The sequence below is a fragment of the Alosa pseudoharengus genome, unplaced genomic scaffold, assembly GCF_046254945.1.
Source record: "Alosa pseudoharengus isolate Yale_2024_CS ecotype anadromous, Long Island Sound unplaced genomic scaffold, YU_APseudo_1.1 YU_APseudo_1.1_scf_10, whole genome shotgun sequence".
NCBI lineage: Eukaryota > Metazoa > Chordata > Actinopteri > Clupeiformes > Clupeidae > Alosa > Alosa pseudoharengus.
The window spans coordinates 29,507,979-29,533,578 of NW_027468565.1; the positions used below are offsets into that span (position 1 = coordinate 29,507,979).

General features: G+C 45.4%; 1 protein-coding gene across 1 annotated transcript in view; it reads left to right on the forward strand.

Moving 5' to 3' along the window:
- The first annotated feature begins 2,027 nt into the window (after window positions 1–2,027).
- tmtc2b (transmembrane O-mannosyltransferase targeting cadherins 2b) overlaps window positions 2,028–25,600 on the forward strand; it is a 99,648-nt gene continuing 76,075 nt past the window's right edge. The window contains exon 1 of the mRNA XM_076299023.1: window positions 2,028–2,357. Coding sequence (XP_076155138.1) covers window positions 2,275–2,357 — 83 coding nt within the window. The 5' untranslated portion in view covers window positions 2,028–2,274. The remainder of the gene's footprint in view (window positions 2,358–25,600) is intronic.

Genomic DNA, 25,600 nt, shown 5'->3' on the forward strand with positions numbered 1-25,600 from the left:
GCACGGTCAACACTATGGGGTATCGTTGATGGATTGACAGGTGGGATGCACTGAAGCACAGACCAGGATGGAGGGCACTGAAGCATCCAGGTTCGATACTCATTTGCTCACTCAATTTCAGCTGCAGAGCAAGACAGAAGCCTTCACATTTCCCCATTATGCCTCTGGGTAACAGTCAGAGACGCGTCTGTCTGCCGGTCTGTCTGTACATTCCAAGGCTGGTCATGTGATCTCTATTTTCTGTTACTTTTGCATTCCTTGTTTTTAGTGTATCCTATGTTTATGGCATGGGCTGGTTCAAGCTGTAGGCTGTGTATGGTATAATCTTGGATCGGTGGTAGGGAAAGCACTAGCCACATGTGGTGATTAGCATCCAGAAATAAAGAAGTAATTTTCTTATGGCACAATCCTGACAGAGGCAGCACACCAGCTCTTTCAACCTACACACTTCTTCATCACTCTCACTATTACACACACACACACACACACACACATTCGCTCATGCTCACAACCAAGCACACACACAGAGACACAGGCAGACAGAATCACACACACACATACACACACAAACAAACTATCAAATAAATAAGCAAATGATGCATTCAGCGACACAGAAATGCACAGCTCAGAGCTGTAAGGGTGTGTGTGTGTGTGTGTGTGTGTGGGGGGGGGGTGCGTGTGTTTATGTGTGTGTGTGCGTGTGTGTGCAGAGGTGTTGGACTGGGGGTAAAATCACTACTGATTATAGGGGCCCAAGGGTAGAGAGGGCTTTTGAAAAGTCTGGAATATATTTTATTTTACCTGGGTTGAGGAACATGGGGGCCCATCAGGACTGCCAATGCAGGGGCCCAGGACCTTGTGCTACGCCCCTGTGTGTGTGTGTGTGTGTGTGTGTGTGTGTATGTGTGTGTGTATGTGTGTGTGTGTGTGTGTGTGTACAGTATATTTAACCAAGTCTCATTCATTTACTGTCTTCCTTCCAGATTTTAATCTTGAACTTCCACTATATCCTGGCTCCCAACTAAAACTGAAAAAGAGGCACCAACATCAGCGAAGGTGATTACATGGATTAGTCTGAGGTCTGAAGCAGGTATGCAGTAATGAAAAAAGCATGAAGACTTGAAGGTGTGCCCTCTACTGGAGGATTTCTATACAGCAATTCCATGTGGCCAATCAGGAGGCCCTCCTCAGACTGATCTTCCTGAAGAACATAAAGCCTATAGGTGAACCAAACAAACCCTTGCTAATTGTGAGCTCTACCTGGTGATACTCCAGCATTCAATCTGAAAATACTTGAATAATATTATTATTATGAATACTAATAATAATAATAATAATAATAATAATAATAATAATAATAATAATAATAACAATAATAGCCTAATAATTAAAGGGTGTTCATCATAATAGCTAGCCTACATAAATACATTATTATAAGAACAGTAATGCAAATAAATATTGTCCGTTAAAAGTTTTAGAAAAATTCCTATTTTAAAAATAATAAAAAATACCTTTGTCATTACAAACAGTGGTTCACTCAAATCACTGGGAAGGTCTATTTCCTTCTATTGCGCAACAACCGGATTAAGGCCAGATTAACGACAGATTGTGCATAACGTTGCGGCACAAAAAGCAGTGATCAACTAAACAGGTCAATCACACCCAGTGAGTTTATCCGTGAGACCTTTAAAGTAACATCACATCCACCAGTCCTGAACGCCAACATAATTCCACAAAAGAATGGGTTCCTGCTGTAAGTGGGTGAAATTCTTTCATTGCGATGTACAAAGACAATACAAAAGACGGGCTACAAAGGACCTGCTAAGAAAACTAAATAAATCTGGGGCTTCCTAGCTTCTCAGACACTGTAGAATCTGTGCTTTCTTTGACACAAACGACACAGGAGGAGGAGGGGCTTCGCACATGCGCACTGGCAGAGCTAACCACACGCGGCTCAATCACGACGTTTATTCAGCGTCCACTATGCATCTGCCCGACAGTGCTGTAAGAAAGGCGTTCAAATGCAGTCAGTCGAGCTGTAAATACTGCCCGTTTCACCTTCACTCGCGTTGGATCAGATCTGCCTTCCCGAAACTCACAATGGGTTAGGAGGAGGATGCGCGGATTGTCCACTTTCAACACTTTGCAAGGATGGGGACTTGGATTTTCTGTTTCGGCAGAAACGTCTTGACAAAGGACGAAGAGGGAAAATAGATTCGGGATTTCTTCTCCCAAGCCTGTTCTTTCGTTTTATTTCATTCTGTTTTTTGAGAAATGATTGCAGAGTTGGTGTGCAGCGCCGTGGGACTGGTCCTTTATGTCAACACACTGGGCGCCGATTTCTGCTACGATGACAGGTACATGAATGAATGACCGTAATGCTGCTTCCTCCTCCGTCCTTTAGATCTACATATCTACACGGCAGTTTTCGGTTAATAGGACGACGACACAACCTGCTACATATACTCTCAGGCTTCTGGTTAAGAATAGCACGATAACGTCGGGAATGGCGGCGGACCCTGAGTTTTGTCAGCTCCGTCTTGGCCGCAGTGTCTGTGGACGTTGTACGGCTCAGCCCGTTCAGTTGGAGTTAGTCGGCGTGTGACTAAAGTTTGTCTTGAATACCGGCGTTTAGAGTGTACACTCACAGAATAACTCGCTGAACCAATGCTATTGATGGTCGAAAGGTGATAGAACCCACATGGTTGTTTGACAGCTCTACATTGTGTTCAAAACATTCTGTGATAACAAGCTAACTTGTTACTCATTCCCTTGAGTTGCTCAGAGGCAGCAAACGAAGGGTTGGCTGTAAATTATGTTGTGATATTCCTCCCGGGTGATATTCTTCCTATACCTCTCATTACCCAGGTTCTGAACACTATGCTTTTGAATTCATAAACGAAATACAACAATATTACACCACATACCTTAGGCTATATAGGGTGGACTAAATTGTCCTACAGGTCACCACAACAATAATTTCCAGATATTGCTGGAGTGGTATTTCATGTTGCTGCTTAGTTTCTTCCAAGATGCATGTAGCCTCACGTTAGAGATCCATGAATACTGCACCACTGTCCAGCACCAAGATCTCATGTGTTTTCGACTCAATTGAAAGGCAATGAAGCTCATCGTCGAGATGCGGCGGGCGTATGTGCGTGCTGTCGCTTTCTGCAACTCACCGTGGAAATAATGCGCCTCGAGGGCACGATCTATTTACAGTCGCTAACTGATTTAATTAGTTGTGGCAAACTTTCCTTAGCTTGCACTGAGTTCCGGATTCTGGTTTCTTGTTGCACAGCGCAATGTTCATAGCTGAGAGGCAGAGTGCTGTCTTTAGATTATTTTGTTACAGGCGTGGTGTAGTTTGTTAAAGCCATGGGTTTACAATTTGTGGACTAAATTGATCTTTTCACTCTATATTGTTTTTGGGGCATGCCTTTATTAATAATAAGACATTTTCAAATTTTATTCTGAAGCACACAACCACTGGCACTTTTAAAATGACAGCTAGGCTTAACCTGTTCTGATGTGAGAGTTAATCACACCTTTTGTGTGCCCACAGGCACAGAAAAGATAATATGAACGACTGACTGACTTTGAAGTAGCCTTGCCCAAAGCTTTACCTGGGGCTGCCTATTAGTCTTGTTGACTTACGTTGAGCTAGAAAATGTGCCCTGCAAGTACCACAGAGATAATGCCTTAGAACAGAAGCACAAGCTCCTCCATGTTATGGTCAGGTGGTGTTTACTTAGATTTGCTTTTTATTGCAGACAGCAGCACTGAACTTTGATCACAGTATCCAGACTGGCTGGGTCAGCTTGCAACAGGGAAGTTCACTGTTTGGCTGTAATGACAGGGAGTGGTTGCCTGTAATCAAGGGGAATCAGGACATTTGGAAACAGAGCAATAACTGTCTCATGTAGTTGTTAACGTAATAATTAGTTGTACAGTGCAGTCTTTTGTTTTAATTATTGCCTCAAAACCATCGCATGGCTCAAACATCTGATGCCGTCTAAATATGGAGCTATGCCGAGGACACCCACATAGGCTGCTGTGTAAAGGCTGGTGTATAAAAACCCAAGTGTGCCGGTTCTTTTTATAAACGTGTCATGCATAGGGCTGTAATTAGGCAACTGGAGCGAGCGCTGACGTGACAGCCACCTTATCTTTACGCTCCCAAGGCTCCCCCACAACGGGAAAGCAGAGGGGATGAGGTGGACTAAAGTGGCCGGTTGGGGGTTCCAGGTTTCGGGTTATGGGCTGACCAGCACCGCTGGACGCTCTGAAGGCTTCCTTTACAGAGAGGAAATGCAGATGTGGCAGGATGATGGGTGGCTTGTGTCATAATTTTATTTTTCAAAAGGCTGATATAATATGAACGAAAAAAGGGGAAAATCTTAAATGAAAGCTCAGAGCTGTTTTACTGTAGGTAGGCCTAATGCACATCAGACTTGTGTAACGGGCCGTTGGCAGTGAAACATAAATGAGCATAAAATTTAACTGGGCCTCTCTGTGGGACCCGTCTTTAGGCTGAAACAGTCAAGGAGGATATTACATTTTGAATAACTTAGTATGCATTGAAGTATGCGATAATATGTTGAAATAGGAAAAAAACAAACAAAACCAAAAAATGGATCACTATGTAATGGAAACAGGATCCATGTGAGATGCAACTTGCAGGATTTTTTTTTTAATCATTTACATGATTGTTTCTTATAGTAGTAATGCTTTTGCTTTAATCATTTACATGATTCTTTCCTATGGTAGTAATGATTTTGCTTCACACATTTCAATGAGGAGGGTTTCTTTATAGATTCATGCTTCAGTTGCCAGTTTGGTCTCTATAGTTTTCACCACGCATTTTGTTTTGGCCAGAATTTCAATATAGCCTACATACTGTTTATTTCCATCCCCACATGGTACTTCAGTCTTAATGAGCAGAAACATGGAGGAATATATGAATGGAAAAAGTAAATGCATTTGTATGGCTAAACTCCGTTCTGTTCTGTGTGTGAGAAAGACTGCCGGGCAACACATTGCTTTAACCTTGATACCGATTAGCATTAGGAATGTGCTCCCTGGCCGCGTTGCCTAGCGCATACCTAGAGATATTCTCGGTCTCGAGCCTGAGGCCAAAACAGCACCTTAGGATCTCAAATCGATTGGCCCAGCGGAGCCTGTTCGCGCCAGTGGAATGTGTGATGATCCTCGCTCTCTCTCAGTTTTACTGCTACTTGCAAAAGCAGGTGATCCCTGGATACAGCAGCTGCCGTCCAAGATGGAACCGGACTGGAATGGATCAGGGACAGATCTGGTGCACAAATGGCAGACTTGTACCAAATCAAGACCAGAATCCTTCTAGGGTTTGTTACTACCTGGGATGGGTGGGGGCGTGGGTGGCCATGGGGATGGACGGGGGCATGGGTGGCCATGGGGATGGACTCTGAGCGAGATTTTGATAGGCATGCCTGTAGAGACACGCGGAGCCAAAATTAGACATGGAGTCTGCTCTGAAGTTAATCGGCATATTACACACACACACAAGAGATAATGTGTGCTGTTAGGCCTCTAGCAGCCAGACAAAGGGAGCTCTTTAGTCTTGAGCTGAAGTTATGAAATGCCGATAATGAAATTATTAACAGCCGTCATCAGTGACCGAACTGTCCTCCAAGTAGCCAGTGATATAGGTGGATACTATCACATTATATGCATCAGATTTAGTCTCCTGAAGACAATATACAGTATTTATGTCATGCTCATTCATCATGATGATTTATATTGATTTTTAAGCCCTTATCACCCTGAGATAGGCACAATCCCAGGAGATGATTTATGAGTTTGACCTCTCTTTGTGTGTTGGAGACACTGTGCGCCTCTCGCTGGGTGAAAGTGAAAGCACCAATAAGACCCCCTCTCATCACCATGGCCGTGGCTGCGTCTGGCTTCCCCCTAGGGAGGCGAGCATCCCCGCCACCATCTCATTATGGCACAAAGCCCTGACACCTGTGTGGGGCGCGAGGAGAGTCAGCCATAACTCGAGCTCCTCAAATCTCTGATAATCCACCAACAGAGCAAGGTGGAGGAGGATGCAGAGGTGGAGGCGGCAAAGGTGGTGGGGGGGGGGGGGGGGGGGCGATAAACGCCACAAGAGAAATATCGGCCAATTTCTGTCCTGCTGTCCTGCGTCCTCTGACTGATGACCTGCTCCAAGTGCGGCTGTTGACATCACAGCTAGTGGTACAGAGATTCTGGTTCAGGAAGAGCACTTTTGGTCTGATGAGTCCTTGAGTCTATCCAGTGCTGTTTTATCATTGCAAATCACTTGTGCAGATGGTATCTGATAATCTAATCCTGTCCTGCTCCAGCCTCAGGTTGTTTAATGTCATGACTGTGAAATGCACTGAGGAACATACAGTACAGCACACAGTTTACATCTGTAAGTGGAAGTCAGACACTGCGTCTCATTCAAAGCATTTCCGTCAGTACACTTTGATGTTTTTTTATGTTTTTTTGAGTGTGAACAGTTTTGCATGAGGAAACGTTTGCAACGTCATCTGATGGCAATCATCGGGGCATTGGGGTCTCCACTCTGATGTTTTTGCCCACTATGAGCACACGATCTGGGTTCTTGTTGTGCACTGCATGGTGTCGTAATGGTCAGTGTGAACATGCTTGTGTGTCAGTGTGATCGCTCTGTCTGTGCGTACATGAAGGTTAATGCTGCAAAGGTCAGATGGCCAGTTAACAGGTGAACTCTTCAGCACATGTTCCCCACATGACACCCACAAACCAGCTGACTCGGAACAGATACAGCCTTGTTCTTAGACCAGCACATATTCGTTCCACTTCTCAGTTGGACAGACCTGCTTGTGTATTCACACAGCTTGCAGTGATGTTCCTTTTATTTGTATGGATAATCTCCATTTCACCAGCAGTGGGCAATTAGTCCAGTTAAATGCAGCTGAGGTAACATTAATTCACATAATTAAACAAGATCATAGAAAATGTCTTAATTGTTCATGTTCCCAAAAAGCAATGTGACCTTTGACCTCAGGTGATGCCTACAAAAACATTTCATTTTACATCATATAACTGACATATAGCTGACCTACTGATCTGTTGTTAGTTTGACTTTACATTAATCTGCAGTGCTGATGTAATGTGGCTCAACCCAGGCAGTCTTCTTTGACAGTATCGTTCACTGGGCTGACAGTTTTGGAGCGTGGCATAGTTTAGAAAAGAGATTTAGGACACTCATGACAGACTTGAGCCTGTCCAAACATATACTAGAACAAATAATGAGACAGTCTGAAGCCCTCAAGGGCTCCCTGGCTAGTCTCTGTGGAAGTAACTCAAAAGTTATTCTTAAATCCTTCGGGTAACTTCTTTTGTGGAGCCCATGTCATAGACAGACAAAAGGGTATTTAAACAAGTTTCCATTTGTAGCTGGCACCTGTAGTGTGATGATTGTTTTTGTTTGTGACACTTCTAGTGTCATGGTCCCCAAGTCCAGCACAGGTCCCCAATCCAGCAATGCAGAACAGCAGCTTATGTGCGCCCAGTTGTGGGCCTGTGGTCGCTGGACCGTCCCAGTCCAATGTAAGGGCCTGTGAGGGAGGCCTCCTTCACCATCTCGGAATGGCTCCCCTGGCCCGAGTCCGTGCTACAGTCAGCGACTCTTTGCGTGTGTGTGGTGGGGTGGGGGGCTGGTGGTTCGCGTGGTGCCGTTTCAGCCGGGTGTTCTTAGACGTGGCTGCCAAGGGCAGCTGCCAGTGCTCCTGCTTGGGGGCACTGCCAGCGCCAGCCAGGCCCGCCCAGTGGGATTTGCACGGCCAGCCATCCTCTGCGGTGATGCTGAGAACCAAGGGCGGCAACCCCCCCACGTCTGAGCAGCTCTGCCCCAGTCCAGCCACCCCCCCCCCCCCCATACCCTGTAATTATACCTCTCGGAGCGAGAAGTACAGGGACGTGGATGGATGGGCTGAGGAGACAAGCACTGGAGAGAAAGGAAATATATATAATAGACATGATGTATTATGTATAATATGTAAGATGGAGGCACAAAGAGAGATGGATATTCTGTGGCCTTTGTAGTGCTTTGGCAATGTAGTGTCGTGACCAAATTGAAAAAGGAAAAGTCTATTTTGAATGTAACTGCTTGGGTCAAGAGGCGGCAGACAAACTGAGAGTAAACGCCACACACACTCATCTTCCCAGTCTGTCCAGGCCCTTGCAATCGAATCCTTCCACCGCTGGGTCCAGATGGCCGTGTTTGCAAAGCATTTTGGGGGGGGACCCAATATTTTCATTTGCCAATATTTTCATTTGAGGGGGAACTTCGAACCGGATAGTGCTTAGTGTGACCGTGATTTAGCCCGTGGCTTTCCACATGACAGTGATTAAGCGCAGGAACAAATGGCTTTTCCCCTTTGAGAGAGGGGTCATGCACTGTTCACGCGCGCTGTAGTCATTTGTGCTGTACGACAGGGGATTTCAGACTGTGGTGGTGTTAATGTAATCATCATGCTTCTCTGAATTACAGGTGCCAAAAGGCATTCCAAGTGTTCATCCTTGGTTTGCTCAAATTACATTGGTAGTATTGCTAAACTTTTAACTGTATCATTGAGTTCATAGTTTTGCATCGAATTCACATTTTCAACAAGGAGCACTTTTAGAGATTACTGGTTTGAGGCACATGGCGTCATGGCTACCGGGGGCAGCAGCAGACTCTGGAATGCACTGGTCAAGACTGTGTCACAGGCACGCTCACGCTCCCAGCGTTAACTGCACTTTGGGATCAATATCCTGCTGAACTAATGAAATGGAGGACCTCTGCTGCCCACTCTGCTGACGCGATCACCTCTGACAGCTTCGCCTCCATCCTCAGCATGGCGAGGATCGCCACGGTTTTTTAGGCCTTCGTTGGCACCGCTTCGCTCCACTTGCTTCCCCAAACGGTCCGCGGCAGGACCGATAGCAGGGGCCTGAAATTGCATGTTATTTCCAGCCGAGCCACAAATCCGCCAGCAAGAGACAGAACTCTGGGCAGCTTATTTGTTGCTAAAAATATCATTAATGAGACGTTTGAGCTTTGTCCTGCGCTTCCAACTGAATTCTTTAACTCAAGGAAGCAGATAGTTCATATTCAAGGGAGGATTGAATTGTTGGTTAGATAAGCAATATGCAAACGATCCACTTCAGCTTGAAACTTTTGCCATAATTGTTTTAGCTACATATTGTCTTGTCAAGGCATTGTCAGTTTTTTTTGTGAGGATATGGCTGCTTAAAAAGCACTTCCTTTGTTTGAAAGAGCCACTGCTGCAAAAACATGCATTAGGCATTCTAGTAATTTCATTTCAGTCTTTGTCCCAGCCGTGTCATTTCACAGTCTCCTGCTGAGAAGTGACCCCATCAGTGGACTCCCGTTGACTGGTAGAGCACCCACGCACGCAGACTTGAAATCCGCTGTTCTGAGATCAGCTTCCTCACAGTTTCTTTCAGCAATTGACTTGACGCGTCCTAACTGCCCTAGTGTCTGGACTGAGGGACTAGTATTGTGTGTGCTTCTCAGTGGGGGGGGGTGTGTTGGGACCAGCACCTATCAGTCTCTGACATCTATTCCGGGTCACTGGTCTGTCCGTCAGCCGCTCCTAAATGACCCACCCCGTCATGGATTCTCACACACATGCATTTGCACATTTACACACACACAGACACACAGACACACACATTTTTTGGATTGTACACAGCTTTAATGCTCCACTCATATGATCTCACACATGCTATAATATACTGTATACGTCTGCTGCTAACACGGTAATCTGAGGTCTGTTTACGCTGACCTGGGCAATCTGAGGTGAACTTTCTCAGTCAGCGTCCCAAGCACTTTGGCACCATCTGTCCACATTTGATGTTAGAAACCATATTTATTGTCATATTAATATAATATTATTGATTTATTTTAATATTTTATGAACAGGGCGAAAAATATCTTATCATAGAAAACAGAAGCCAGTCAGTCCTAGTCTACTATGTGGAGATATCAGACAGATGGTCTAAATGAAATTGGAAATAATTTTAGATTGGCTTTTGCAAGGTAATCTTTTAATGAAGTTGGCTTCATCCCTCCTGAATAACCAGTTAGTCCAATATTTTGTTAATTGGTTTAGCAAAGGGGATTCTTTAATTATGTTGTCATCTGTCATTTGTGTCTGACATGGTGGACTAATTGTCAAAAATGTGCCAGCGTGCTTAAGCACTGCTGGTCCAGATGGTGTCTAGACGCAACGCTTAAGAGTCAAGAGTGCTGCGGACCCTCTGTAAAGGACATGCAAAGGGACAGATCTCAAGTAGAAACGCAAAGGGACAGATCTCAAGGAGAAACACATAGAGACAGATCGCAAAGAGACATCTCAAGGAGAAACGCAGAGAGACAGATCTCAAGGAGAAACGCAAAGAGACATCTCAAGGAGAAATGCAAAGGGACAGATCTCAGAGACGCCGTCCAATCTCCTCCCTGGCTTTGGATGTGGAGCGCTAGCTCTGATTGACTGCAGAGATGCTGAGACAGGCGGTGAAATTGGACGGCTGTGCCCGACTCCTCCTTTCTGCCTCTCCTTTGGAGGAGAAAATTGCCAGTGGAGTTTTTCAAGGCAGGTGATTGTCACCCATGATGGCGTGCCGGTAAGGGTGGAGGTGTGGAGTGGACTGGGGAGAGTCCAGGCTTTAAACAGACTTCTGTCCAGTGCCTCGTGGTCTTGCAGCCACTCACACACCATGCTGGCCACTGTGCTCCTCCTCCGTCCAGTCGCATTATGGAGAAATAAAAATGAGGCCATATGTGGCAGAGAGACAGGGGTATTTTTCCCCACTGCTGAAGAGCGGAGGGTCATTACTAAAGATTAACTTGAACAATAGGGGCTGTATTATAACTCCTCGCTGTCCTGGCTTGCCTTTGACTGACATCATGGTGCCAGCTACTTAATTAAAGCCAGCAGATTATCCTTATAAAAAAAATAGTGTTTCTGCTGCTCCCCTAAATCTCCCCCCTGCCTTTAGATTTAATCACCTTTGACACGGGTAATCAGCAGGCACACACACACACATGCACGTCAGCTCCCAGGCATTCCCAACATGTAGCGCACAGATAAAGCCACACCAAATGTGACATAAGCAGGTTGGAGGAGCAGTAAACCTCCAAACCTCCTTGGGATTAGCTGGAGGTGAATTAAAGAGGACAAAATTAAATTGTTTGCCTAATCCGGTTGGTTTGAGTTAGAGGGAGGCACGCCAGGGGCTGACTGCACAGGAAACGCTGGTGTGTTAGAGCAGCAACGCAGGGCAGTGCCTCGTGTGTGAAATTACTGAGACATCATTGTGGGACTTGACTTGGCTGTGACTCGTGCAGAATTTTTGCTCTCCTTGCATTTGCTGAGGGGTGACATGCTTACTTAGCGAGATGAGAACATATTGGTTCAGAAATGCTCTAAATTGCACTCTCCACAGTTCCTCAGTGGCACAATTTTTTTATTTGCTCACCTTTTGTATTTAAAAAAAGTATCCACCCTACACTGCTCGGTTTAGAGCTTTATCCTCGGTGCTGCAGAGGCTCTTGTTCCCTCATCGGTTGCACGAAATGAAAACGTAGCCTCTCTCAGTGCCTCCCTTCCCCCGATTCCGCCACCCTCCCCTCCCCCATGTCGCTGCCCCTCTCTCTGTCCCCTCAGTAGGACGACACTGTTCAGACAGTGACCCGGGCAGACTTGGCCGCGCTGTCTTTGTGCGTTCTGCATATCTGTCCCTCTGTGTGGTCTAGCCATTCTTCTGCAGGACCTGTGGAGACCATTGTCCGTCTGAGGTGGAGAAATCTGGGCTTTAGCTCCGTCATCCGCCACCCACCCCCACCACACCCGCCCACGCCTCCGTAGCGAGCCATGGAGATAGTCGGTGGCTTTGTGTACCAACTTGTCAGAATCCATTTGCTCAATCTGCTCATGTCTGTGTTCGCATGTGTGTCCTAGCAAACATGCTCTGCAGGAGAGAGATAACAGACATCAGTGTTATGAATGTTTTTTTTCTATTCTCCTCTCAGCACAAGGATGGGCCAGCACTGCATCTCTGTATATGTTAGGCCTGTGTGTTTGTGTCAGGCCTGTGCCTGAAGGAGGTAAGGCAGTTAGGTCTGATGTGGCGGGTGAGTTGAGAATGGATTGACTTATATTTATTTACAACACTGCCCCCAAAGTGCCTGTCTGTGTGTCCGCTATGAAATTGCATTAACAGTCGGGCATCTCCCTGAAGGGCCACCAGAGCTTAGTGTCTAGTTGATGCCATGGAGCTAATCTAATTTGAGGATGGCAGTGAAGAGGCAGCTGGTGGCCTGGGATCTATCTGAATGTGGAGGAGGGCCACAGCTTCTGGGTAATATGCTTTGCGGCCATGAATACACTTGCTTTTTGCTTTTAAAAATGCATCTTGGGTAGTCGGATCACGCGTGGGATAGAGGAGAGGAGAGGAGAGGAGAGGAGAGGAGAGGAGAGGAGAGGAGAGGAGAGGAGAGGCATTGTCCTTTACGCCGTGACTGTGCTGCGTCTGCAGGAGTGTCCAGCTGGTTACTTGTGTTCAGATTTTATCACTGCCTAGTGCCTACATCACTTCATCTAGAAGTCTCCTTGTGGGGGATGCATTAGGATGCATTAGAGTGTGCAGTTCACTATAAAAGATATGTGGTCGAATGCATCCCAGACCACCTCAGCTCTACAAAGTGGTTTGAGTGATTGGATCCCAGTGCGTCTTATTAGTCATTTAAACTCGCACCCCTTGCTTTTCACTTGTGATCCTATCGACCGAGATGCATTTTAAATCCAATTGTAAACTGGGTCTGTTACCCTGTGACTGCGTTAGATGTTTCTCAGATAAGAGGCCCAAATCTGACACAGACACAGCCAGTACTTAGACAGAGGCTGACACCGGTATGGAGCCCACCTGACCAGGGATAGACGTGAGCCTGCTATCCACCCCAGATTCAGCCACTGCTGCTGGGCCGAGATGGAGTCTGAATGTGGGAGAGGGCCACCGGTTTTATACTGATTGCTTTGTAACTCTTTAGTAATTGCTTTATCTTCATTTTTATGTTTATGTTAATGGTATTTGGCAGATGCTTTTGTCCAAAGCAACTTACAGAATACGAATGCTACAGTAGTTAAAAATAATAATAATAATGTTGAAAAGCCTACATACAAGCATAATGATCATAGTAATGATAACAACAATATTATATGTTTCATATTAACAAAAGCCATAAATAATAATAATAACAATATTAAATATCAGCAATGCAAAATGATGAGTTTTCATATTAACAAAAGCCATAAATACACAAGCCATAACTCCGTAAGAGAACCTACCGCTCTAGATGTTCCTCAGATTCGAGACCTACGTCTGAAACAGACCCAGCCCAAGCCTGGTGTGAATCGACGTGGGATCGGTGCCAGAGGCACAGTGGTGGAGCGTGTTGAATAGGAAGGAATTAGGCGGAAAAGTAGAAAACAAACACTCCCCACAATCATAAGTAATTGTAATCTTTACAAAATCTCTGATGGTGTGGCCAATTAGGGACTTAAAACATTCCTCGGTTTCTCGGCTAAGCAATTACCGGTATGTTGTTTTTCCCCATGCAGAGATCGACTATAACACACTGTATCCCATGTACAGATCGACTAAAACGCACTGTGTCCCTTGTTTGCAGACTCAGCAGAGAGATGGTCATGCATTTCACGTGCTATTTAATAACCATGCACATTAAGCTTGTTGCTATAGGCCTGTCAAACCCTGTCTTTGTTATTATTGAGGTCGATGCGGTTTTTTAGAAAAATGATTAAAGTATAAAATTTCCTCTCAAGTGTGAGAGAGAGTGTGAGTCAGACCTGGCGGCGTTCGGAGCTTGGGTGGCGCTGTGGTTTTCTGCACCGATGCTTGTTGCCAGTTTGTTGGTTCTTCATTCCAGGTTTGCTAATCCAGGGGAGAAGAATGATCTGATCTCTGGAATCGTTCCTCTCTCTGAGGTTAGAAACGCTGGAGAGGCTGCCACTGACAGCGGCGGTTTGTTATTGTGTTATTGGACACGAGAGGATCGGGTCCAGTATCCCTTCTATGAAGTATGTCGGTGGCAAACATATAGCGAATAGACATTAAAGATAGTGATACTTTGATACTTGCGGCAAGTTTTGATACTTGCGACAAGTTGCCTTATGATGGTTTAAGATCTCCAGAACCGACCCTCCCTCACTCTGACCCTGATCTGGTGTGTCACGTCTGCTGCTATCAGAAGCCTCTACAGTGGTCATCGCCTGGATCTAGTTACTCTCTCAGCCTACCCAGCTTATGGAGACCATTACTCTGCCCCTTGAAGCCTCTCAGTTGGACGAGTGGGCAACATTCACTCTCTAGGTCTCCCTGTCCTGTGTGTTGCTCTCAAATGGCTAATTGCCAGTTGTTCCGAGTTCACCCAGAGGAGCCCTTTGCATTCACTCTGCTTTTCTGACCTTTGACATCCATGTAATGAACAGGCCCCTGTTTACACCACAATGGCCTAACTGACGAGGGACAAATAACTCTACGTCGGATGTTTGAGAGAGAGAGAGAGAGAGAGAGAGAGAGAGAGAGAGAGAGAGAGAGAAAAATATATAACTGTTTGATGTTTGAGAGAGACAAATAACTCTTATGTTTGATGTTTAAGTCCAGCTTGAGAGGGAGAGAGAGAGAGAGAAATGTATGAAGTGCAGAGGGAAAAGAGAGGAGAGAAAGAGAGAAAGTGTTGACCCTTCACCAGTAATATAAGAGCCCTCCAGTGCTTCTCCCCTGACTGCTCGCTGTGGGCCTTGAGAGACCGTAGCAGAACCAGTACATTTCTCCGTTCCTGCTACTGGACTTAGCTCGTTATCACAGTGTCCCCATCTCCTTTCCTCTGACTCTCACGCATCCGTCATCGGATTTGGCGTCACTCACATCTGATAGTTGCCCAACAGGATACTCGGTGCCTCTCACAACACAAAGTGGACGGGTGTGGGAACAGCCATCTCTTAATGGGCTATGTTAATAGGTGATTGCTCTTAATGGGCTATGTCAATAGATGATTGCTCTTAATGGGTTATGTTAAGGTGATTGCTCTTAATGGGCTATGTTAATAGGTGATTGCTCTTAATGGGCTATGTTAATAGGTGATTGCTCTTATTTGTAAAACTTTCAGAGATTCACATATGGGAAGAAAAGACGACCAGTCAACTCATTCAAATCCAAAGAGATGTGAACCAGGTGTGTAGGTGAATAAGTCCGCACCTCAACCTGATGTGAATTTCACGCTGAGAACGCAGTTTTTCTTTCGTTTTTCTTTCTCGTCTCTGACACGGCCATTCCCTATTCCCTATTCCCTGGCATCGTTCACCTTCCCTGCGCTGTTGGCGGTGATGCAGACTTGTGTGAACCCCCAGATTTGGTCCTCTCTCACTCTCTCTCCTCCGCTAGCCCTCGGGTTCCAATGGAGCGGCTGGGCGAGTCTGACGCGGTTCCAGATGGAGAAGGGATTGTGTAGTGTTCCCTTTCCTCTCCTGCTGCCAGCTTCCAGTCTCTCCCTGTCCCGCTCCACGCTCCTCTCGCTCCACATCGCTCCAGCTCGAGTCGCTCTCACACCAGAGGGAGAAGGAGCTCACTCACCACATACACACAGTGATGGACAGAGCCGCCATTCAAGAACTCCAACTATTCGGCCGGCACTGGCGTCCACGCCTGCTTTTGATCCTGCGGTTTATTTTCAGTGAGATCTGACCCAGAGGAGTCTGGACGAGGGACTTTCTTGTTCACTTTTGAACCCAGCGATATTTGAACTTGTGAACATTTTTTCTTTTTGGTCGGCTGGTAATCGTGCAGAGTGAGACCTTCCTCTCTGAATCTCATTTTCGTGTGTGTGTGTGTGTGTGTGTGTGTGTGTGTGTGTGTGACTCTCTCTCTCTCTCTCTCTCTCTCTCTCTCTCTCTCTCTCTCTCTCTCTCTCTCTCTCTCTCTCTCTCTCTCTCTCTCTCTCTCTCTCTCTGATATTAGATATTCCTACACACTGGTAGGATTAGGATATGAGAGTGTGCATGTGGCTGTTATTTCTTCACGGAGGTTGCGGTTAGAAGCAGAGTTGGAGGTATGTCTGCTAATAGGCCATGCTAATGACACACTCTGAGTGTGCAGATTTGCAATTAATCTAAGAAAATAAATTCTGCTCTTGATTTTTCTGAAAGTATGTTTCCCTAAATCAAGAATGAATTAAGGGAGCAACTGTCGCCTTGGGCTAGTTCTTGGGCAATGTAAGCCTGGGTTTTTGTAGAGAGCCTTGGGACAGTGCTTATTATTAATTGCGTATTATTAATGGAACTTCATAAATAAATTAAAAATTAATTTAATTGAAAAAGTAATTTCATTAGGCGGCTTCATGTCTTATTACAGGTAAAGTGTGAGCATTTAGTGTCAAGATGGTGGATTTTAGGACATGATGTGTGGCCAATTATCTCTTTAATTAGCTCTTCTCTGTGCTTGTTCCAGAGTTTAGCATGGACCTTCCACCACTCACATTGCCCATGGTAAAGGCACCAGGCTGTCTAACTGAAAGCTTGTTTCTGGTGGCAATGCTGTTTAACTCTGAGTGAGCGAGCAAGTGCTCAGAAGGCCTTTTATGTCCCTACAGTTGCTCTAAGCAGTTATCATCAGAGAGGGAGAGGAAGAGAGAAGAGAGAAGAGAGAAGAGAGAAGAGAGAGAGAGAGAGAGAGAGAGAGATTAAAACAAAACCACCACATCATCAAACATTAAGGTTTTCTGCAACCCCCTTTCGCACGCACGCACGCACGCACGCACGCACACCAACCAACCAGCAGCCCTCCTTAAGGCCAGCATTCCAGGCTTCTAATGAGGACTGCCTGTCACTCTCCTTGATTGAGTGGTCTGATTGAGGCCGCCGTGGGCAGAACGTATAGCCTCATTTCTGTACCATATGTGTGCTGTGCGCCTGGATCTGGTAATCAGGCTCGGCTGGCCACGGCGCAGCCCCCGCTCCCCATGATGGGCCTTTAACTGCCCGGACCGCCTGCTCGCTCATCAGGCCCTATTCATTCTCATGGATGAGGGAAGGAAATCACAGAGCTTTAGTGCACTGGTGCAGGGATCCATTTTTGGGCTACGACCGGGGTGCTGATTTCTCTCGCTGCCAATAGCGTGAATGAATGAATGAATGAATGAATGAATACATGCATTGTTTCAGAATAGCAGCGTTTGCCATTATGCTTCCTCAAAATTCAGGGCATGCATTATACAGTTGAGATTTTCGAGCCTACTGCTGTGTCTCTGCAGAAGCCCGTCCTTGTCAGTCCCCATAGTGGTCCATGCATTATACATATAGTTGGGTCTTGGGAGACCCTTGCAGTGGCTTTTTCCTTACTCATTAATTGATGAGGTGTGGAGATAACGTGGGTTTTGATTTGAGCTCGGAAAAACCAAAAAGTGCTAAGAAGTGACTGAAGCATCCGGAGTTCTCTCTGCAGCTCACAGAGGATGAAATGTTTCCATCTGCTTCTGGTGGCAAATGAAGATGGATGTGAGGTGTCTGCAAATGTTATGTGTGCCACTGCAAGGATGCTGCCTTGGGAGGAGCCTACGCATGTGTTCATGTGTCTGTGTTTGTGCAAAGAGCCTGCGTGATTTATGTAGGATGTCGTTGGGAACAGATGAATTGGCAGGCCCCCCGTGCTCTGTGTTTGCCAGCTCAATGAGTTTTTAATCGGGTAGTAATGACCTGACATAAGCAGAGATTGGAGGTTTGTAGTAATCAGGGCCCTAGAGAGGGAAAAAATATCAGACTTCCAAATTATTTCTCTTATTTCAGAAGGAACTGTGGTAGACACTTTTTTTTTTTGTACAGTGGCAAACTGGTTAGATGTTGCCTAGCGATAACCAGTGAAAAGTTTGAAGGAAGACTGGAAGAAGGAGAAGACATTGTGTGCTCTGGGGTTGGCACTGCGACCTTGACGCTTTAAGTTGTTTGTCCCAGTTCTACCCTGCGGTTTTTCGCACTGATGTCATCTCGCCTGGAGTGGCAACAAGCTGTGTTCCATTCCCCAAGTGCTTCTTCAGCCAACAGACCCAAGTGGCAAACAAAGAAACGCTGGCATTCTTCTGGGTGCTCCACCATCACAGATACGCACAGCGGAGATGAATCTGGACTTTGTATAAAATGATTTGGCCTTCGTTTCTGAGGAGATTTGGGCATGTTCTGTGACTGGTGTATCCTGAATCACACTGGCACATTTTATACAAACATGTCAAAATACCAGCCCAAAAAGGGTCAATCCTCATTCTGTGCTCACAGCTGTCCTGGATGAAGTGGTGAAGAAAAAATATTTTTTTTATTTTGAGGTTGTTATCTGTTATCTGATAGACTCATCTTAATGAGTTTTAGTCCCTCTTTATCTTGGACTGCAGTGGCAGAAGCCAGCCTTCTCTGGTGGTGAAAAATGTTCCCAGTCACAGGGGAACCCTCTCAGACAGCTCCACAGAGCACTCTGTCATTAGCGCTTACAAGAGGAGGCATTATTAGAGCACTTCGGAAGCCCACGCTAGTTGATTTTGCCACTGTCGATTTGGCAGCTTGTTAACAACAGGCTTGAACATCAGGCATCTAGCTCTTTTGGGTATGGTTGCATTGTTAGTGCAGGTATTAGATTGAAAACGAAGGAAGAGAATATAACATGTGGAGACTTATAAGCGTGTGTAATTGAACGTTTCCTTTTTGGCACTCTAGCGTAATGTCATGTGCTCTGGATGTTGGCCTTTCCCTATAAAAGAAAATCAGTGATTTACATCTGTACAATGTCCATGAGAGCCTCTTTAGCAATTTGTCTGTTTGATTTGAACAGGGTCTGTTTCCTCCATAAACACCCATCAGCATTTTCTGGCGACCTCCTCCAAAGCGGCTGTGATGCTCCCAACAGTTTATGACCTTTCTGGCTGGAGACTTTTCCATCCTTCAGCATCCACCCCCCCCCCCCCCCCCCCCCCCACACACACACACACACACACACACACACACACACACATACCATCTCCTCAGCATTCCCAGTCCGGCCGGCCATCCCCTGCTCTCGGAAAAGTGTGTTCCAGACGGCGTTCCAGTCGCCGTGAGGGATCTCGTGTCAGGCCTGCACTGCTTCTGCCATGCTCCACGGCCGCAGAGAACTATTTGTCTTGCTTTAGGCCCAGTCTGATTTATGGCCGAAAGCCGCCGTTTGAAAGAATACTTTCTCGTGAAACTCGTATCTGCTGGAGCGATCGGTGGGGCGCTCGGGTTTTTCACAGTATTCCATTTCACTACAACCCACCCCACACACACACACACACACACACAAACACCACCACCTCTCCTCATGGAAAGGCTGTCTGTTGTTTAATTTCTCCAGTTCAGGCCCATTTAAAAGCCTTTAATCATTGAGTTGGCTGCGATTGCCTTTCGCCAGAGACGGACCTGTGGAGAGAGTCCGGATCTGCGCCGTAACATGAGACTTTAAGCAGACAAGCTGAGCAGACGTGCAGATTGCACCCCAATGCTTTAGCCACTGTTCCTCTCAAGATGGATGCTTAGAATCTATAATGAGATGTATGTGTGTGTGTGTGTGTGTGTGTGTGTGTGTGTGTGTGTGTGTGTGTGTGTTTTTGTGTGTGTGCGCGTGGGGTTGTGCATGCCTTCACTCAAATCACAGGGATGCAATGTAATCTTGTGTGTATTCGTAATTAAACTGCGTCAGCAGCGAGGACTACATCATTGTCAAAAAATGAGACACTCAGCAATTTAGTGTTTTTTTTGTTTTTTTTTTGTTCTTGAACGCTGCTTGTGTTTGTCCCATCTCCAGTAAATGTTCGCTTCCTCAACTCATGCGTGGAATATACTGAGCTGGAGGAAACCCCAAGAACACTTTAATTACTTTCAGATTCCACCTCCGACTTGGGCTCTTTTGTGCTTCTCCTGCCGCGGGGGAGGGGATTGGGGGTTGTGGGTGGGTTGGACGCTTGTTCTGGTGGCCACTAGTGCAGGGTGTGTGGGGGATGCAGCAGCTGTTTTCGGAGGAAGAGGACAGTAAGCGAGATTAGGGGTTAAAACCTTTCGGGGGCCCCGGCCTGAGTTTTTTTTTTTTTTTTTTTTGGAGGCCTTCAGAGCGAACCCCTCAGATTTACGTTCACCGTTGATGGGAAGGTTCACGTTTCACAAACAACATAATTGCATTTAGGTTGAAGACAAGAGGGAGTGATGGAGAGAGAGAGAGAGAGAGAGAATGGAGAAATCCATACATACAAATACCACATGTGTGCACGCACTCACATACACAGAGACACACACTGACACATGCACACACATGCAAACACACATGCACACACTATACAAACACACACACACATACACACACACACATATACACACGCATACCAGTCATCCTCATTTTCATTGCCTCAAGGTTGGAAACCATGGCGCTGTAGCACACAGCAGCGTAACGAAAACCTGTTGTGCAAACCAGCAGCTTCTGCGCGCAAAACCTACAGCGTGTACATGTATATACATACGTGTTTGATCAACAATCCCATATTGAATTTGTGGCGTGGTCAGGGGGGGAAACTTCCATTGTTCAGCCTGCGGTAGGAAAAAAAATGCTCTTCAGCACTGAGCTTATGGGAGAAACCAACAGCTCACTGAAGCGTGCCATCTTGAAGTGGGATGTGATCCTCCACATCACATGTACAAGAGGAATGTTATTTTCCCCCTTCTCCCTCCAGTGTTGTCATAAAAAGCCTTTGACCTCATGGTTTGAAGGGGATTGTGGTCGGGAGTGAGAGGTTAAGGTTGTTCATCTCCATCAGGGGGCTCGGTCGGTTCTTGACAGCTCTAGGTTTTTTTTTTTTTTTTGTCTGACGGGGGTGAAGGTTACTGTCTCCCTCCTCGCTGGCTTTCTCTTTAATAAGCTCCCGGAGCTGTTGACCCTCCGGCGTGATGGAATCCAAACCGCCCGGGCAGGTTCAGTAAAGGGCAAGGCTGACTGGTTGATCAGGCGGCGCTTGTTGTTGAGGAACGACTAGAGGCCTTATTAAGACCCCTTCACAGGCCTCCGATGCTGGGAAACATCTACCCCCATCTGACAGCTTCTGCCGCGGAGCTTCCGTTATGGAATAACATAAACTGCAGCTGATCCCCCCTCTGATCTGAGCTGGGATGGATGTATCTGAGTCTGAGTTCTACAAAAACAGTGTGCTGTGTTTCAACTTTAATTAACTGCCCATCATTGCGGTATAATTTTGAACAAGTTCTCTTTTAGTTAGCACGGTAGGCGTAGCACAACGGTGTATTTTGGAAAATGCAGCTGAGATCAGTTTGTTACAGCTGTCAGTAACAGAGAGAGATAGAGAGAGAGCGTGTCCCTGTGCTGTTTGAAACTTACTTTCTCATCCACTTCTCCTGCAGCAGGAAACTGTTCAAACTGTAATCAATAACACCACTGCAAATCAGACTTAATAGTCTGAGTTCTCAAACACTAGTGTAACTACAGCAGACATGAACTACAAACGGGCATGAAATATACATTTTCATTTCATTTGATTATTATGCTAGTATTTCTTAGCTGTGAAGATGCATTTTGGAACTCTGTTTGACTGGCTACTCAAGATGACATAGAAAAGAAACTTTATACCAACGTTTTTTTTTCTTCTTTTTTTTTTCTTTTTCTTTTTCCACACACACCCTGGGAGGCCACTATCTTAAAACACACACAGCTCGGAGTACACAGGGCTCATTCAGCTCCCGCGAGGCATCCCCTCCATTCAAGTGTGTTGCATTGTGCACTGTTTTTGCCAGGTCTTGGACTGTGCTAGTGGTCATGCCTTTGAACATCCCTAACAAGCATTCCTTCAGACGGCAAACACTGCTCGCCTCTTCCACTGCTCTGTCAATGACCGTAATTAGCCCAGAGCAGCAGACACATTGTAAAGCAGGCCCATTCCTTTGAGGATGTGATCATATAGGAGAATGGGCTGAAGCTGAACAGGCACTTGAAAATACTGTGCTGGATTGATCAGATTCCTTAGTTTAGCATTTTGTACAAATGCATCCCTGCAAGGTAGATGGAGGTTGACGCTCTATCCTTAGTTCTCAATGCATAGTTTCCATCTTGTCAGGATTTCTTTAAAGAATGAATTAAATATTGTAACAGCTATACATAGCTTGTAGAGTGTGTTTATTGTAGCAAATCTGAGTGTGTGTTTTGCATTTGCGAGTACCATTCTGAGGTAGTCAGGATACCAGTGTGGAGATGAACATTGACTGACAGCGAAGGAAATGAAACGATTGCATCATCCCTTTAGAAAGTTAATAAGCACTGATTACTCTTGTGTGTATTGGATCATATAGACTAGAGCACATGTGGTATTCTGGAGGCACTGGTTGCCCACTAGCGTCAAAGAACTGAACGTCCACTGTAGGGATGGCGAAATCTTAACCGGCCACTGAGCCTCATTAACCGGTTAAAGTTAGGGATGCACAATATATCGGCGGCCGATATATTATTGGCCGATAAGTGAAAAAATGAAAATATTATTATCGGTCCGATAACAGAATTCTGGCCGATAATTTGCGCCGATATTTTTTAAAATCCTAATTTAGGCCTACGTAAGGTCCGTCTGGCTACACTGAGCTACTTGAGCTTGGTTATACTTTTTCCTTAATATAATGTCAGCGGTGTGAATGTATTTCACCACTTTAACAAAATCTGTGGATATGCGTTCATTTGGGAATCTGTGCATGTCAAAATCGTCTCGTGAATGATCCGCCATTTAACCTTACCAGAGCGGAGCTCAGCCCTATCTAGAGCCGTCTTGTGCTGGTGTGTTTGCACTTTACCGCGCTGATCGGGGAAACAAATAAGCAAACTCGTTAGTGGGACGAGTACATAAGTAGGCCTAGTTGTAAGTTGTGTTTTAGTATTATATTTGCATTACGTTAGCTTGGGTTTTGTATTACTACCTAGAAATATGCTAACCATTCCTGCTTCAGTTCCAGACAGGTCATCATAATAAGTTATTAAAACCTTCGGGGCTAAAGGCCTATTCACACCAAGAACGATAACGATAACTATAACCATAACGATAAAAGCGTTCACATGTGTTAATGAATGTCACGGTTAAAATTCTATGGGTTCTGATTGGCTATTAGCTTTTTATCGTTCTGAAAATCGCTCTGAAAGTGATCCCCAACGATATCGTTCTTCATGTGTGAACGTCGTCATTCATATTAACGAGAATGATATATATGTATAGTTATCGTTATCGTTCTTGGTGTGAATGGGCCTTAACCCCTTTCATTTCTGCTGCAGCAGGTTGTGCGCAACAGAGTAGACGGACATAAGATACAGTCTGAGGAGTTGCAGCTTTATTCAGTTGAAACTAAACATAAGTTTCCCCTCACAAACTCTGATTTGGTCACTATACTGTAGCTTATTCCCAGCTGAGCCGTTTATGAGCGTTTAGTCCTAAATTAAAACGATTCATACTCTCTAGCCACTCACTCGCAATTCATTGACATCAGGTTCACTTAAAGGAGCCACACATACTGTAGGGCTAGGCTACTGTTATGTTGTTGACTGCCGCACTATTGAGGACTATTATGAGTTCTGTCCATCATTTGCTGGTAGGTAAAACTACTGCAATAAAATTATGCTTATTAAATGCTTTCCCCAAATCACTTTTCACAATTTTCTTTCAAGAGTAATATTATCGGTTATCGTATCGGTATCGGCCACAACAAACCAATAAATATCGGTTATCGTTATCGGCCCTAAAATTCCATATCGGTGCATCTCTAGTTAAAGTCGGTCACCGAAAATTCTATAACTGCCATTTATGATACCCGTGTCCTGTCGCGCGTCTTTCTCTGCCCGTGAAACAAGTTATCCCCCCATTTTAGAATGGTTAGGCTCCCGTCACACAATGTTAGTTCGTGCCCTTTGTATTATACATTTTCCCCAATCATTGTCCACTACTTGTGGAGGAATAAGGGTTTTGTTTTGGGGAGAAAAATAATTGCTTTCCCTGCGCACCCACGCACAGGCACACATTACGCACAACGTCGACCTTCCATGCAACATGGCACCGAGCTCAGGCTATAAAAAGCTCACGTTACAAAGTCACAAACAGAGAACGCTACATTTGGTGGTGTTACAGGAAAGTATATTAACCAACGTCTTCGTAAAAAAACTTACCGATTGCCAACAGCCTCTGTAGCGTGCTGCACAAAATCCTTTGCAATAAGTTCCTGTCGTCATGCCATTTAGTACAGATGAATAATAAAACACAACAAGTAGGCATATGCTAAGTTAGTCTTTCGTGTCTTCTAATTTTTTTTTTAGCTGCGCAGACAGGACCTGTCATGTAAGGCGTACAAATAGTCACTATAGTAACCGGTATAAACTGTTTTCGGAATGGCTACGTGAGCTCTGCTGCGGCAGAGCCATGGCTCTGTGCTGTGGTTGCGCTTAATAAATTCCGCCGTGGGACGGCTCATGCTCACATTTATCATTTTTAGATATTGAGTGATCATATCGCCCCATACAATACAACACCAATAACACGTGTGTGCGCAGTGTAATAACAGACGCTGGCTGGCATTCGGGAGCTTTAAAAATAGTGTTTTTTTTTTTTTTTTTAACCGGCGGCAAACATTTTTAACCGGTCAACGTTGATTAGGTCAACCACCGGTTAAACGGCTACCGGTTAACATCCCTAGTCCACTGCTGAATGTCTCCTGACACGTTGCCCTTAATTAGTAGCAGCACTCCTCATTTTGTTGCTTTGTCTAAACTCTTTACCCCTTGTATGTTTCTTTCTCTCTCTTTCCCTGTCTCTCTCTCTCTCTCCATCTCTCTCTCTCTCGCTCATTGTCTTGTGCCCTCAATTTCCTAATTAAGTACACCCACTGAATGAGCAGCACCTTATCTGACACTGGCCGAGTTCTCTCCTATTTGTTGGCTTCATGTTATGTGTGTGTTTGTGTGTGTGTGAGAGACAGAGAGCTGACTTGCAGGGAAAGCGGTCAAAGAGGAGACAGAATAATAAAAGGCCTGTTGGTGTGTCTGTGTGTGTGTCCTCGTTTGTGTGTGTGTGTGTGTGTGTGTGTGTATGTCTGCGTGTTTACGTGTGTGTGTGTGTGTGTGTGTGTGTGTGTGTGTGTCTGCGTTACGTGTGTGAGTGTGTGGGGATGGGGGTATGTGGGTCTGTTCAGCGTGATTGGTTAGCCCGAGGGTGTCTGTGTCCTGGACAAGCTTCAGAGCATCTTCCTCCAAAGACGCAAAGGCATGATGGACTACAGAAAGCCTGCCTCTAAAAACAGCCAATCCCCAAATCCCCATTACAAATGAAATGTTGATAATTGGGCCGATGAAGTTTTATGATCCTATTGAGTTCTATGGAGCTGGATAAAATGAGTATAAAATGTAAGTTAAGCATAGTGTGTGATTCATCAAGGGGTTGATGTCA